The following is a 17,263-nucleotide window of genomic DNA, read 5'->3' as shown; positions in this document are numbered from 1 at the left end:
TAATTACAGGGACAAAATCAATTTTTAATCATTTCACTGATTGGGCTCATCAGCTCAGTAGGAACATTGTATCCTGCTTGTTGTGCCGCCGCCACCGCCGCAACATCTGGGCTAAAACAATTAGCCTTTTGTGGCGCACGCCGCCGTTACCGCCTCGCGCCGGTCTCCAAATGCCGTTTGGACATGCGGGACTCGGGCCTGCCGCCGCTGTCGCGCCAACGTCTATTCGGACAAAAACGTAGCAAAAGTTTTTTCAGGGGAACCACACGCGACATACTCGTTATGACACGGATTCCCACGAGCAGATTGCCGAAGACGTGTTTTGCGAGTGAAATTCGACTTACTCAGACCAACCGATCCGAGGAAGGACATTTTCTCAAGTGGTCTGGACCGTTGAGGACGACTTTGAAATCTGTCGGCGAACTCATCGACCGCCTCGAAACGAAATGCAAACCGCAAGGTAGACACGGAAGAGGGACGCTCCCAATTTATGAAATTCATCTGCGTAAACCACTGCAATAACTAACAGATCCTTGTAGATGGCGCCGTTTGACGTCAGCACAGCTTTTGAGTAGAAGATAAAAGTAGAGGTGAGGATGGGATCTCGCGCTGGGACTCGTACAAGTTGAGCCACCTCTTGCTGAGGGCGAGCGCTCGACCAGATATCTATGGCATGAACATAGATGGCAACAGAAAGTGTCAGAAAGATAACAGCGTGCCCACTGAGTGCTTGACATAGAGTATTTCTTTTCACAAAAAGCTCCTTTTTGCCCCTTGTAGGTGTTTTTCATTGAGCCGATCCACATTCAACTGCTGATGACGAAAGAACGGTCGAAACGGTGCAAACGTCATCGCAGAACATATGATTGTGTGGGTCTCGAAATATGTCAGAATGCTCTAAAATGGCTGACAGGTAATAATCGTGACGACTGCTTCACACCTGCTTTGCTCGTCAAAGTTGTCTTCCTCTGTCCAACCAATCAGAAGAAGGAAAAAGGCTGACATCATCAGGGCCCCGCACTCTCTACCTGTGAGGACCAATGGACCATTCCGACCAGTCAATCACTCGTACAATAATAGCCAATCAGATAGCCGCATTGTCTTGACACGCCCCTCTCGCCGTATTGTCCCACAAGCAATGCCGGTTGTCAGTAGCGTGCGCTTGGAAAAGTTCATGTTACGAAGTAAATGGTCCTCAGGGGAACGTGCAATTCTGATGAAAGAGATCCTGCTAGGTTGATTCATTTTCCAAAGCCTAAAACACAGTTGACGAAGTGTCTACGACTAAAGGTGGACAATATCAACAAACGCAAGGCTGTACGTTCGAAGGTAAGTGAGGGAGAAGGATCTTTCTCGGAGTTGGATTTCATTATTATCAGTGCTTTATACATTGCAGGAGAAGAACTTTCCCTTTGCTGAACGAAGTGTGCCATGTTTTATGCTGAAAAGTCGGGTTCGGGATACGGAAATGCAAGAGAAACGTCTATTTGCCTATTTGGATCACGTCGGACTTTTAAGACAGAGCTCCGGGTTCTGGGTTCCTTTACGAGCCAAGTCAAATGACTCCAATGATATTCTTGTGATCTTCCCGAGTAAAAAGTACTCACCCTGCTTTACATGCGCAGTACGAGTCCACTATTTTATCCCGTTGGATTTCAATACGAAGTTTGTGAGGCGTCAAACTGTTTTGCATCGATCGCCAGCGTTTCGCTGTAACTCTGCCGTTGCGTCCCGCTCCGTCCAAAATCTTCATTCCGTGTACGTGAAATAGCTGAGACCTCTCTGTAGAACTCTCTTGGACAAGTCTGACGCATTTGGCAAAAAACATACCGCAATACGAGAATCGACTTCAAACCTGTTCTGTTCGGTCGCCATTTTGGAAGCTTGTGGCAAGTGTTAGCTAAGGGGGGGGGGGGCGGAGCTCAAGATCGCCGGTCGGTATCAGATTGGGAAAAGAAAGCGTTCCGTTGCTCAAGTAGTTGAAAGAAGGCAACGGAGGAGCTGAAATTTCAAGGGGTACGATTCCCTGCTGCTAAGAAATCCATACATCACAATAAGACGCAAAGAACCAGAGAGGAGGTGGATATAAAAACAACATATTGCTCTTTTCAACACCTCTTGTTGTTTTTTGCTTCTTCTTCTTCTTCTTCTTTTTCAACCAACTGTTTGGAACGAGGCCCTGCAGAGATGCCACCTTGCTTGCCGCGTGCGCTAACGCTTAACACGATAACACACAGCGATAGACCCAAAAAAAATAAACCAACAACCTCACTTCGGATTCTTTTGAAAGAAGAATTGGAAATACAAGTCATCCGTACCTAACTCACTTTGTCACAAGAAACACGACGACACACCACGTGGCGCAAAGTTTGCTACCCGAGGTCGCCGATTAGCCCGATCAGAAACGCGCAATTTTGTTTTTCAATTCGAAACAAACGCAAAAGAAGTTAGGGCGGGTGTGCGCTAAGGACGGATGTGTGTGCGCGCGCACACGCCGTCGTCGGCTAATCAAACGCTTTGTATTCGTGTGCGAAGGCAGCCGATCGATGGGCATTAGCTTCAACTCTCCGGCTCACTTTGAAACCCGGGAAATCACATTTCAAGAAGGGGGGGGGGGGGGGGGCGAGGGTCCGGCGGGCCGGAGGGGGCCAGAAGAAATCGGTTAATGCATTGATCACCGGGGCCTGTATGCAAATCACATTTACGCCGATCGATGGCGTTCATTAACGGCTTCATTTTAGCCCCAGCGTCCGCTATCCTGTTAGCCGCCGCTAACCTCACGGACGATGCCTGTCGCCGTGGCGCCGAGCACGCGCGTAAATTCCAAGAATTCAATTTGACCCCGAGCCGGCCGGCAGTAAAGTACGAGCAGCAAACGTCCCGCGCGCACTACATTTATTTATGACCACTCGCTTTATCAGAAATATATATACATATTTTTTATGTACACAAATCAGTGCATAGTGGAGGACGGTCCAAAGCCTGGAGGAACGCAGAGGGTTGCCTCAGCAAGGGCGTCCGGCTTAAAACTTTGCCAAATAAATATGAGCATTCATTCAAAAGATTTTGTACCGGATCGGTTGTGGGCCGGGTTAATAACGTCTGCGCCTGAAGCATGTGGAAATTAATTTTCTATTATGTACTAACCAGACAAATTTCTGCTACCTGCTAATTCTGGTGGCTATTTGCTAACTATAGAAACCTCTGCTAATTGCTCGTGAGATATGCTAATGTTTGTGCTCAACTTTTCGTCACTGATTGGCTTCCATAGCTATATGAGCTGTTTTTTGTTTGCTCTACGTTCCGTTACGATTCAATATACTGACGTCGGCGAACTAAATAAGCCTCGGCTAGTTGCTGATTTAATGTGCTCGTGTTACGTGCTAGCGTTTACTGCTACTGATGAAAGTTAACTCACACAAGCTGTTGCTAATTGATAAGTAAATGCCGCTTACCGGCTAACAATTGTAACGACGGATGTTAGCATAGTTGATAAGCTTTTGCAATTTGCCGTTTAGATGGCCTAGCGATAAGCTAGCGTCCAGTATTAAGTATTCTCGCTAGAATAGCTAATAATGTGTACTAACTTTTATTGCGACTGACGTACTTTAGCGTGCTTAACCATGCGTATCGTCCATCAATCCATTATCTGAGCTGCTTATCCTCCCACTTGAGAGCAATTTAGAGTCTCCAATTAATGCACGTTTTTTGGGATGTGGGAGAAAATCCACGCAGGTGCGGGAAGAATAAGCTAATTTCACACAGGCGTGGCTGGGATTCGAACTGTGGTCCTCAGAACTGTGCAACATTCACTCACTAGCTGCTGCCTGGTAATCAGGCTAGCAGCGGCGTGCTAACCAGGAGAGTCGGTGAACAATATCCATTTATTGAAATAATTATTGCTCCCAAAATGCTCTTTAGCGCTTTCGCTTTGAAGCGAGCGAGTGTTTTGGATGCTCTGCGTTGGGGGCTTTAGAGGTTTGAGAAGGGGTGGGGTGGCGGTGGTGGTAGTAGTGGGGGCTCGGGGGGTTGGGGGTTGGATCGTCGGGTGGGCCTTGCTCATTTGAAGAGCTTTAGAAATTATACAATTAGTCAGGAATGTAGGCCAGCGGACCCTGGATAACAAGTTCCCTCGCTTGATTTCTAGTTAGCTTCTCTAAACAGGAAGTCAATTCATTTACAGCGAAAGTGGCATTCCCCCCCCCCCCCACACACACACCCCCAGGAGGTGCATCATCCGCAGACTACACCGCGGCGCTAATAGATGACGTGACGGGTCGCTCAGGTCTTCTCTCCCTGAAAGCCTGAAAAGTCCATTATCAATGTAGGCCCTCATCTCTTCCGCCTTTGTTTTGCTGGACTAAATTGGTTGACGACGTCGGGAAAATTGTTTTGTAATTAAGACGTTCCCCGGATATACGCTGCGCACGTTAAGATTCGCACATAGTTTCCGGGCAGGATACGAATCGCTGCAACGTGATTGGCTGTTATAAAAGTTATTTATGGTTCGGTTTAGGGCAAGGTTTAAAGGTTAAAGTCTTGAGGTGGTTTATTCCGGGTTAAGGTTAAGATTCGTGGGAAACGCACTCAAGCCACGTACGCTACTACTTTTCCTGTCCGGAAGCAGGAGGGTCCGCTCTGGCAATTACGCGGCGTGGGGGTGCAACTCCCGGAGCCGGAAATATCGCAGGATGGGGTGTCCTGCTCTGAAACGATGCAGGAATCAAAAACTCGGAACTCTGAGTCTGAACACGCGGGTAGGACTGCGACTTCTGGTTTTCCGCCATCGGACTGACTGGTTCGGTCAAACCTGTTCCAGAGCAAATCGGCCCGCGACCAAAAAAAATGCCCGCTAGCTAAACAAGACCACGCTAGGCTACGCGGCTACAGCAGGAAGCATCGTGTACCATTTTTTTTTTTTTTTTTTTTTGCCATGCTGATTTGCTGTAATCTGCATGTGCTGATTAGGACCGCAAGCACAAAAGCACTTAAATAATTATCCCGCCATGTAAAAAAAAAAAAAATGCTAATAATTATCCTCATTAACTCCCGCCAAGTGTGACACTCGTCCCCCCAAATGAAGGCTGTCAGATGAAGACGTGACGAGACTTCCGCCAGGACGCCAATCACGTCTTATTTATACCCGCCGAGACGCCGCTAACCGCTAACCGAGCCCGGAGATGCTATCGAGGACAGAAGAAAAAAAAAAATGGACCTTTGCCATCTGCCGTGTCCTCAATGCCAAAATGGCGTCCCGATGATGTCATTTTGGTAACGTTCCAATGAATCGGTCGTCGCGTTCACCACAGTGGGCGGGGTCTGTTAAAACGTAACTGAAATTTTTAAATTTTATAGCATTAGCAAAACATCATATGAATTACACATTAAAACATTCCCGTTATTTAAATATGAACTTAACAAATACCACAATTAAAGTATATATTTTTAAATAATTATTTTTGTTTCCTAGTATTTTACACTTTTATACATTTTGAATAATTATGAATCGAATAATATAAATATTTCTAATACTTCTACATTTCTGATGGAAAACGCAATTATTCAAAGCGTATAACTTTGTTGTGGTATAAAATGTGTATTTTTTACACATTCACGACAGTTGAAGTTATTTATGACAACATATATACTGTTAAGTTGACGTCATACAAAATATATTTAGTATTACAATATTTAGAAATGCTTTCTTATGTTTCCTTTAGCAAAGCACATTGCGTTAATGAAATGCGCTATAAAAATAAATGTGTTTTTCTTTGCATTATATTTCCATTATGTGTGTGTTTGGTATTTTTATCATGTATTAAATTCAATTTCAAAAATGATTTTACACAAATATAATTTTTGTACATTATTTTGATGATCATTATTATGAATGGTATACCAAAACTCGCAGTTCTGAGGTCCGGGGTTGAAATCCCGGGCCCCGCCTGTGTGGAGTTTGCATGTTCTCCCCGTGCCTGCGTGGCTTTTCTCTGGGTGGGCCCTCCGCTTTCCTCCCACATCCCCAAAAACATGCAACATTAATCGGACACTCTAAATTGCCCATAGGTGTGATTGTGAGATTGTGAGTGCGGCTGTTTGTCTCCATGTGCCCTGCGATTGGCTGGCGACCAGTTCAGGGTGTACCCCGCCTCCTGGACTAGCTGGGTTAGGCTCCGGCACTCCCGCGACCCTTGTGAGGATAAGCGGCTCGGAAAATGGATGGATGGATGTGAGTTTCCCACAGGGGAAAAAAAAAAAAAAGGGTTTGCATTGATTTGGAATTTAGCACCGATCAATTTTCACAAACTCCCCTGAACCCAGCGCCCAACCCGCTGATGCACCTCTCACGGAACACCCAATGATGTGTAAAATAGTTATAGTTATGACATGACTCATACTAAATTCCTTCATGGACATATGAGATGACTCACAAAAGCAAAATGAATCACAGTTATCACATTGTAAAACACCACAGTCGAGACGCATTACCAACGGCCACAATCACAACAATAATAAGAGTAAAAATACTGTGAAATAAAAAAAAAAATTAGCATTTATTAATGTGTATAATACATTAATAAACACCAGTAGAACTAGAGAAAAAACAGTTTAAATAATTAAAATGCATTTGTGTTACCAAAGTGAACAATAAATGTGCTAACAACACATTTCATATAAATTTTACTTAAAAATGTACATATTTTTTTATGAATATTGTTACGTTATCACTAATACTACTATAATAGCAACGCCCAAAGTATTGCTTGCTGTGCTATTGTTTCTTTGTTAAAGAAATGTATTTATAAATAATAAAAAATATGAGCGGTGGAGCTTGCTAAACAATTGAATGAACTTCAATTTACATTCATAATTTTCATATTCATGCTCGTGAAATCATATCACAATGCTGCACAATTTGATGCAACAAAACCACAACAACAATCCCACAATGCAATGCATGCACTCGCTCACTCAGGAACAACTTTTATGCCACATATTTATATATCTATAATATATTTATATTATAATGCAACGTGTTGTTGCAGGCTGAGTGTTTGAGAAATTGTTTATGCAACAATCAAAATGAAAAGAAAAAGGCCTTCTGACTATGATGATGACAGTTTGTTGATTACACCCGCGCGCGCACACCAAATGGCGGCGAGGGTCCAGCAATAATCATTTGTACATATTTGTGATGTCATCACGCTGGCGGATTGTTTTCCCCGCAGTGGAAGTGACCTCAAAGACACCGGCGCTAACGACACGATACGCTCGTTCGTCATTTCACAACTCAACGTGTTCCGACATAGAACTCGTCATCTCTGAAGGTTCAAAGAAGATCGGCGGAGAATTTTGACATCGAACAAAATCGATGGAGGTTCGATTGTCATGCAACGAGAATCCCTCAAACTGATTCCAAAACCAAAAACCGTTTTGTGGAAAAATAGAGAAAATCACGAGTCCCATAATGTTCAAATAAGATCGTTTGACGAACGTAGAAATGGCAAAGCGACTAATTCATTAGCATTTTTGATAGATCACACAACGACAATCTCTTAGTTTGACATGAAACGTGTATCAGGTAATATGTGAGGATTGTCAAAAGTCGTCCTCCGCCATCTCGTGTCAAATACAAAATGGACGAAATTGATATTCCTCGATGAGGGACATTTTCAAATCGTACCTGCTGACGTACACCGCTCGCTAGCCCGTTAGCTCGTCGGCTCTCGCCACGGGACGGGAAGAAGATGGCCGCTCGACACCAGGCTGCAAGCGACAAGGAAATCACAGTCAAATCCTTTGAAGTCCGTCGAGGAAGCTACGATGCTAACACGGCGTTAACCGATGACGCCTATCAGGCTGTTAGCAAGTTAGCAACACGAGTTGGGATTTCGCATCCGTCCCTGGAGTCAGGTCACGCTTGAAAGTGAAAAGGCGTACGTGCTAACATGATAACACTCGATGTACTGAAGATGCTAAAGATCATTTTTCATGTAAAACACATTCGTAAAATGATAACATATACAATAATGATGGCGGCTTGAGTACAAATAAGCAGACAAATAAGATTTGTGATGGTCATGTGGTCAGAAACAAAAACAGATTCAGAACTTAAAACAAAAACGGATAAAATGCTAACATGCTAACAGTCCATTTGCTAACACAGGACACGTTTTTTAGTTTTAAAGGTTTGAGGCCGACCCATAAGCAATTTTTTTAAATTCCAGACAATCAGTGTTACGTGGTGTGCTAACTAACATACACCAAGTCAAATGTTTGCGAGATTTAAAGTCATTCCCCTTATAAAATTTCTCATTTCACGTACACTTGCGCGTTACTTTTTAATCGATAGATGCAAACAATTTTTGAGTGTAATGACAGTCCTGAAGGAGGAGAACACTTGCAAAATGGAGCAGCTAACTCCCAAAAGTATTATGTGCGCGTGTGTCGGGGTGGTCTCAGGTTACAGTAGCATATGCGCTCGCTGCTCGGGAAACTCTCACACGATGCCTTTGGTGAACAAGGTAGTCGGAGGCCCCTGGGAGCCAATTTAGATTGTGACTTAAGGCAACATGATGGCTTTGTACGTATACGTCTGCGCGAACGTGGTTGCGGGTGGCCCTCGTGCAGACCCTCCACCGCATCTGCCTACCCCCACTTCCCCACGAGAAAGTCGTTAGCGCCACGACTTTTAAGAGAGAGCGCGTGATTGACAGCTGATCCTTGCGTCAAATGGAACAACAACAACGACGCAACGGGGGGAAAAAAACAAAACACAAAAGACAAAGGCGAGACAAAACATTGCGGCTCAGCCTCGGATGTCAACGTGTAAATCATCTACCCGAGATTGCATCGTTTTTAGCTTTTCTGCGGCCCAAATTATGAGCTGAAACGCTAAAAACGTTTAACTCTGTCCATAAATAGCGTGACATGATAACACAATGTATTCTTGTCAGACGCTAGCAAAGCAAGTTTTATGTTATAAAATGCTAACACCCAAATAGTTGATAAGCCCAAACGCGGCTACATCGCACATTACGTCCTCGAGCTGCTATCTGGCTGTACACGCGTGGCACGATTGTGTTTTATGTTCTCAAGTGGCGACCTTGCTATACGTTAGCATCATGAATGCTCTATTATGAGCTGCTACCACGCTATCAGTGTGTATCCTAATACATAGCAGGATAGCGCGTTGCCATCTTGCTATAGGTTACCATAGCAAATGTTCTGTTCTGTTCTGTTCAGTTGGTATGCTAACACGTAGCAAAATCGAACTTTATATGCTCAACTTGCTGCTATCATTTGCTATGCTAACATACAATGGCATAGCACTTTCTATAGTCAAGTTTTCACATGACTCTATGCCAGCATACAAATGCTATGTTACAAAATGCTCAGTGGCTAAAAATAGGTACGCTGGTTGTGCTAGGACGCACGTTAGCATTTGATCTGTTTTTGTTTTAAAGTGAATCTGAACCTAATGCATAATTTAGTGTTATGGGTCTGGCTAGCACTTTATCTCCTCATGTTGCTAACTTGGAATATGTTAGCATCCTAAATGTTATGAATCGCTAACATGCGAGGGGATACTATGCTAATGTGCCGACACGTGAAGGGATAATATGCTCACATTTGAACCCTATTCCATGATTGGTTAATATGCGAGGACAATGACATTTTTCCGTGCCGGTTAAAGTCAAAACTCAGCGCGGCACATCTGCGGCCAATCGGGGCCTCCTTTTTTGGACGGAACAGTCGGCGAGTCGGCCGGCCGGCCCGCCGGCTGGAGTGTGACGGCGGCGTGCGCGGAAGGCAAAGAAGAAGAAGAAGAAAGAGAGAGAAAAAAAAAAAAAAGCTATTTGGAGGCCTTGTCACTTGTGATTAGGAGGCCGCCGTTCATGTTTGTGAGGAGGCTGAGTGCAGATGGCAGAGTGGAAGAAATGGATCACTAATTTTAACAATGATTAATGAACAGAGATGGAAAATGAATTACATCCCAGCGCGCGTGCACACACACACACACACACACACACACACACAGTCAAAAATCCGCTTGCCAGACGCACAACCCCGCTCTGGATTTTACACTGTGTGCACACGTGTCATTGTGTGTTACACTCTGCCCGTGTGTGTATCGCGCTTGCTATGTTTGTGTTTTGATGTGCGCATTTTGCAACTGCATCTTTGCGTAGAATCAACAACACTTGACTGCTCTCGCCTTATTACTTTGCTGCGTGAAACTCGGCTGCCTTTGCGCAATTGTTTCCTGCTGCTTACGTGTGTGAAGGAAAATGCTAGCGTGCTTTTTGTGCATCAGGTTTTGCTTTGAACTCATCTCCCCCACCCCACCCCGCAGTCACTACTCGGATGACGTCTTTTCAGTGAAATAAAGTTTCAATCTTACAAGGCCACGAGCAGATTTCGTTAAGCCTCCTGTCGTGTTGTCGAATAGACCCGCTCTTTAAAAATCCAATCATTTCATCATGTAAATACTGAAGCGTATTGCTGCCACACCCCAAAAAAAAAGGTCACTATCACGTTGTAACGTGATATGTTTCACATTATAATGTGGTTAATTACACGTTATAACATGAATCATTTCTTGTTATAACAATTAATTTTCACATTATAACGTGAAAAGTTTCATGTTATAACATGAAATGAACCACGTTAGAACATGTAACTTATCACATTATAACATGAAACATATGCTAAAATAAGTTCTACGTTATAAACTGAAAAGTTGGCGTCAACTTGTTGCTCACATCCTACCGAGGGGGCACACAGCTGGAAGTGGACTCTCGTTGAGGGTTGCACAAAACATGGATTTGGTGAGCTTTTTACGGAGTCGTGGTGTACCCAGAAGTTTGCCTCTTACGGCTGGAGCAGGAACATGTAGTCATGTCGTAGAACATGGAGAAGAACCGGAAGTAATTGCCTTTTGGGGGGGGGCGGGGTGAAGAGGGGTGAAATTTATTGATTGATTATTTTCTACGTTATGACGTGAAAGGAATCGACGTTATAACATGAAAAGAATCACGTTATAACGTAGAGCATGTCATGTCATAACATGAAAGTTTCACACTATGACATGAAATGAATTACATTGTGTGAAACTTTTCACGTTATAACATGAAAGTTTCACACTATAACATGGAAAGAATTACGTTATAATGTGAAACTTTTCACGTTATAACACGAAATCATTCACATTAAAACGTGTGATTAACAACATTATAACGTTAAACATGTTACACACTGAAAGTTTCACACTATAACATGAAACATATCACGTTGTAACGTGTAATTAACCACATTGTAACAAAGATATGTTACACACTGAAAGTTTCACACTATAACGTGAAATATATCACGTTATAACGCGATCGCTTCCCGTATGTAAATGCCTCAAATGTTCCCATTTTTTTTTCTCCTTTAATTATTCACATTACAATATGTAAATATATATCTTGGGAACATCCTGGCAGGACAAAAGTGACCAACGCCGAGGCCCCGTCTACCCGGCACGCGCGCTCTGCTCCGACGGCGCCGACTCAGATGGCCATGACACGCATCCCCAAAGAGATCCTTTACGGTGAACCGGTTGCCCCGCGGGGCGAGAGCTACGGGACGACCTCGGCGTCGTCGGGAGTGACGCGAAGCCGAAAACGCGGGAGAGCCTGGCGGACGACCGCTCAAAGTGGACTCGGCACCTCGTAACGGCGCAGACGACTCCGACAGACCAGCTGGCATCCTTCGCGTGCCGGCGATGCCAAAGACGCGGAGGTCTTCAACGCCACGGACCACCGACAACTAGGACGTCACCCCGCCATCAACCCCGATCGACGGAGCCCAATGATGACATATCTCTATAATCTTTTCAAACAACAAAACAATGGGTCTAATTAAAGTCTTGTATCATAAAAACAGTGACAGTTTTCTTTAGCTGTGCATTTTAATACATTTTTCTCATGGCTAAAGATGGTCTCAAGTCTGAGGAAAAAAAAAATAACTACAAATTCCGAAACGTTTTCTCGTTTTCTTTTATTACAGTGTACATATTTTCCAATACATCTTTTCTTTTTTTTAGCTTCATGAGCTCAATGAAGTGAATTATTAGTATCTACGGAATTTTTTTTTTCATGTTATTACAGCCGAGCGCCGCGACAACTTTGGTCGGAAACGGGTCGTCGTCGCACAGCTTGCTTCGGTGTCAGAACCTTCCGCACAGAAGGGTGTCACCGATGTGTGTGTGTGTGTTAATGTATATTTTAATGGCCTCTAAGAGAAGCTTCTTCACGCCGCTAAGTGCCAAGCACGACGGCGGCCGACGACTCGTTCATCTGTTCGCCCAACTGTTGTCTACGCGCACACACGCACGCACGCACACACCTCCTCCACACGCACACAATATGTTAGCACATGCACACACCACACACACACACACACACCACACACACACACATATTGAGGAAAGCGACACCTGAATGAGTTTGCGTCTTTCCTTCGCTTCCTCGCTTCCTTTCCTTCCTTCCTCTGTCCTAATTTCACTTTGCAACCAGGCAAAACACCTCCATTTACTTTATGCATTATTTTCGAATCTTTTATTATTCGTTCCTCGTTTTGCTGCCCTTTCTTTCATCACTTCTTCTGAACTTTTCTTGTTTTTTTTTTTAAATCCATTTCATGTTTTCCCTTTTTTTTTTACCTTTCTCAATTTTTTTTTCACTCTTGCATGTTTCCTTCTTCCTCCTGCCCTCCTTTCCCTAATCTTGTCTTCATTCCCCCCCCCCCCCCGCTTCCTTCTTTGGTCCTTTTTCCATTTTCCTTTTTCCTTCTGTCCATCTTTCCAAAATTCCTTGTGTGTTTTTTTTTACACACTTGGCCATTAAAGCTGATTCTGATTGGGGTTTTTTTTTTTTTCGTTTTTTTTTAATCCTGCATCTTTCATCCTTCTTTCCAGGCACCCTCATTACCTCCATTTTCCTTCCATCCATCGATCGGACCATCCATCCATCATTCCTCCAATAATTCCAGCCAAACAAGATGTCTGCTCCGGCGTCTGGCACGTGCTAGCATTAGCTCGGCGGCTAAAGTAAATAAGACGGATGCCGGTTTGTTTGCCCCCCCCCCCCCGTTTGTGGCGTGGTGTAAAATTATATAAGGCTGGCACATGGCTTAAAATTTTGTCGAGCTTTTTGAGAAAATCCCGCTTATGTTTGCCTCTCGGTGCCAAAAAGTTCATCTGGCCTGTAAATTTAAGCAGGGATTACAAATATTCAAATCACAAGCTTACTGTTCAAATAAACATTTGCAGTGGGGAGTGGGAGTGTGTGTTTGGGGGGGGGGGGGGCAGGGAGGCGCTTTGGGGGTTAAAAAAAAAAAAAAAGTTGCAAGGCACACACTTTGTCCATAATTCCTCCTCCGGGCACCGCCCCTTTCCCTCGCCGCTAATAAAAGCAGCACAAAGAGCGTTATGGCAAAGGGGGGTCGGGGGGTGGGGGGTGTAGTGCAAAGGGGGCGGGGGGGGTGTGCGAAAACAAAAGTTGGTCCTCTTCTTGACGCTGCATAAACACACTTGATGAAATATGTCATTAATGTAATTGTAACCACCTCCTCCGCAATTAGCGCAGCCAGGGTGGGCTCGCCGGCCGGGACAATAGGCCACCTTATTATTCAATTGGGGGAGGGGGCGGGGGGGGGGGGTTAAGCCGGTCAGCTGCTCGCCACATGCTAGAAATAACAAGCGGTGAGGTCACACTGGAGCCGGGAAGAAGTACACACGCAAAGACGGAGACGTGATGTCGTCGTGAGGTCATCGCCAGGAGGGGGAGGGGCTCGCCACGCCCGGCTCATCTGGCGACTGTCAATCAAAAATCACTTTCGCCGGCGGGGGAAAAAGTGGATGGCACTTCTTCTGAGGCCAACGTGCGGACAACAAGTCCACAAAATGTATCCACTTAGAGCCGCCGGTGAGGTGATCCATGCTGCGACAACGGGGCGCTCTAAAGTAGGACATTTTTTTTTTTTCCCCCCCACTATCGCTCTTCCATTTTTCCGTGTGACGTGCGCCCACTTCAAGCTGACAACAAGGCACTCTAAGGCAGCTGCTCCCTCCCTCTCTCTCTCTCTCTCTCTGCGCGCCGCAACGGAATGCGCAAAAACTGTTCCCCTCCAAGCCTTTTGGCAAAAACAAAGCGTTCCTTCCGTGACTTTTGGGATCGCAAGCGTTAACGGCGCTTCACTTCTTCTGTGACAGTTCAGAGCGGTGACGTGACTCAAAACATTGTCTGCGGCCTTAATAAAAGCTCTTTATGATGGAACAGATTATTTCTATTTCAGTGATTTCCTTTGGGGGGGTTTGAAAAATCCTGATTGTGCGGAACGCGCGTCAGTTCGAGTCCAGGTGCGGACCACCGGTGTGGGCCGACGCGTCTCCGTGACGGCTTTCGTCATCTCCGGGATTCGAAATAGCCTTCCCCTCTTCCTCTTCCTCTTCTTCTTCTTCTTCTTTCTATTTTTCCGGGCCTTTTTGGACGGGCTGGAGTGGCGCGCGTACATTTGCAAAATTGCAAACAGATGCGAGTCAAGTACCTGCAAATAATCTGCCAAGACCCATTTGAGAATACGCGCCAGCCGTTAAGAGGCCGGTCGGCAGGTCCGGCCGGCCGGACCGGCGAGCCCGCCGCCGCCAGATGGGTTCTGAAACCTTTTTATTCGCCGCCTCACATGCGCGCACGCACCGTCGGAGGCGTGAGTGTTTGTGTGTGTGCGACGACGATATCGGAAGTTTGAGAGGCGAGCAAGGAATGTCACATTTCCTTTTGAATCTTTTCATCTTCCTCGCAGCCGTGTGAGTGTGCAAAATGAGATCCAAAGCTTTTATTGTTTTCTACAGATGATTTTGCGCAAAAAAAAAAAAAGAGCAGAATTAAAAGTATGTTTTTGTTGTTGTTCAGTCGCACTTGACTTTTGGTCTTAAAAGCGACGACAAAGCGTTTGTTTGGTGTGTGTGTGTGTGTGTGTGTGGTTTTCTTTTTTTTGGCGGTTTTGTTTTTTTTTTTGTGCCGCCCAATTAGAGCGCGTTTTAATAGCGAGAGGTGCGCCAAACTTTCATCAATCGCACCAACGCCAAACAGGAAGTGCTTGAACCGGAGGAGGTGGCGTCAACAAACGAAGCCAGACGAGAGACTTTTTAAACATTAAAACAAACAACTCCCCCCCCCCACCCCCGCAACAACAAAAAAAAAAAAAACAAAAAAAAAGTCTCGCAGGCCCTTCAAACAAAACGCCTTCATTTGAATTCTTGTTAATTGTGAGAGTGCAAAAGCATGCGGCACACAACAAACGAGCTTTGTTGTGAGAGGCGGCGGACGACCGAGACGACGACGACGACGACGACGAGGAGGAGGAGGAGGAGGAGGAGGATGAAGAGGAGGGACACCGGCGCGGCGTCGCCCGAGGAGAATTCGAAGGCGTGTGTAATCGGACTCGTGCAGGACCGACCGGTGTTCAAAAACTGGAGGCCAAAACGTTTCATCCTGTCGCATTTTTTAACCACCCAAAAAGAAGACAAAACATCACAATTTTGACTTGGGGGATTTTTCTGATAATATTCTCATAAAAATCTCACAAGTTTGTCTTTTGTCTTGGAATGTCATGAAATATTAATATTAAAATTTGAATCCTTTACTAACATTATTTTTTCCTTTTTGTATGATTGGAACATTACTGCCCTACAGTTCATTTTTTGTGTTTTTCATACTGTTATGATTTTCTTATCATACAATTAGCATTTAAGGTCAACTATGGCATTTTTTTCATAATTTTAGTACTTCACCTCACCAAAAAATTGGATATTTTTCTTGAAATTATCTTGGCTTGGAATATTGGATTTTTTTTTTTTACTTTATTCTCATAAAGTGTCAATTTTAGGGTAAAATGTAATAACTTTAAACTCAAATGGGTTTCAAGTATAAAATATTCTTTTTAAAAACTTTTAACAATCATTATTTGGTCTTCAAAATCACAAAACTTTATTTTCTTAAAATGATGGCTTTCCCTGCTTTGTCCTCATAAAACTTTTTTTTGTAAAAACAGATGGATGGATGGATGGATGGATGGATGGATGGATGGATGGATGGATGGATGGATGATGGATGGATGGATGGATGGATGGATGGATGGATGGATGGATGGATGGATGGATGGATAGATAGATAGATAGATAGATAGATAGATAGATAGATATATAGATAGATAGATATATAGATAGATAGATATATAGATAGATAGATAGATCGATAGATAGATAGATGATAGATAGATAGATAGATAGATAGAACCAATGTCTGAATTTTTCTGTTTTTTTTTACCTTGGAATATTACGAGTCATTAAAAAATTAAGAGTTAAGATTTTTTTTTTTTACAGTAATTTTAAAAAGTAGTATATTTATTGTAGTTCCGTAACATCATTTACAATAATGGAAAAAAAAGAAAAATGCTTAACTTTATATTGACATCAAACTCAAATTTTTCACGATATGACACGTTTCTCACAAAAATGATTTATTTATTTTTTCACGTAAGCTTTGAGTACTTTCTCATGCAATTTATATATGTATATTTCCCCCCTTTTTTCGCATAAGACATTTTTTCTCCCCCTGGTGAAAATGTAATTTTAGTGTTACATGAAAATTATATATTTTCTGATTTGATCTGTTCTGATTTTTTTTTTTTAATGATCATTTTAACTGGTAAAATCAGGTGATTCTGTTCATATTTAAACCCCCCCCCCCCCCAGGAATGTGTCGTTTTAACATTTCAATCTTCTGATACTTTTCTGCTTTTATCAAGATTTCATCCTCACACGCTCCTCCACCTTTGTTTTTTGTGTGTGTGTGTGTGGTCATATTCCAATGTTGTTGATCTCATAAAGGCAGGAGTCCTTTTCTCCTCATAATTGGCTGCTGCACGAGGGCTGAGCTTCGTGCTTGCGCATGACAGATTGCTGATAAAAACTTGAGGAGGCCAGTAAGATGGATACACGCATGCCTCCCCCCCCCCCCCCTTTCGTTCACCCGGGAGAGGCGACCCTGCAACAGGGTGCGCACATCAAGCGCTAACCCTCTAAAATATGAAATAATGTCAAATCCCATCCAGCATCAAAGATATTTTTCCACCGTGTAATAATTTGCGACTTTATTCTGATGAACTACTTTTTTTTTTTTTTTTTTTTACAATGAAGTATGCAGTCTATATT

General features: G+C 43.8%; 1 protein-coding gene across 10 annotated transcripts in view; it reads right to left on the bottom strand.

Moving 5' to 3' along the window:
- Positions 1-17,263, bottom strand: part of znf536 (zinc finger protein 536) — a 402,786-nt gene that overhangs the window by 218,456 nt on the left and 167,067 nt on the right. For 6 of the 10 annotated variants that reach the window (XM_061813494.1, XM_061813495.1, XM_061813493.1 and 3 more), the window contains 2 exons: positions 7,685-7,767; positions 941-1,028 (listed from right to left, as the gene is read on the bottom strand). In XM_061813494.1, coding sequence (XP_061669478.1) covers positions 941-1,008 — 68 coding nt within the window. In that variant the 5' untranslated portion in view covers positions 1,009-1,028; positions 7,685-7,767. Of the gene's footprint in view, positions 1-940; positions 1,029-7,684; positions 7,768-10,773; positions 10,845-11,714; positions 11,827-17,263 lie in introns of those variants that run through there. The other 4 variants (XM_061813503.1, XM_061813504.1, XM_061813499.1 and 1 more) reach the window with 3 other exon arrangements.

Source organism: Syngnathoides biaculeatus, chromosome 3, assembly GCF_019802595.1.
Source record: "Syngnathoides biaculeatus isolate LvHL_M chromosome 3, ASM1980259v1, whole genome shotgun sequence".
Lineage (NCBI taxonomy): Eukaryota > Metazoa > Chordata > Actinopteri > Syngnathiformes > Syngnathidae > Syngnathoides > Syngnathoides biaculeatus.
The sequence above is the reverse complement of the archived record's forward strand: the minus strand, read 5'-3'. Positions and strand labels throughout refer to the sequence as shown.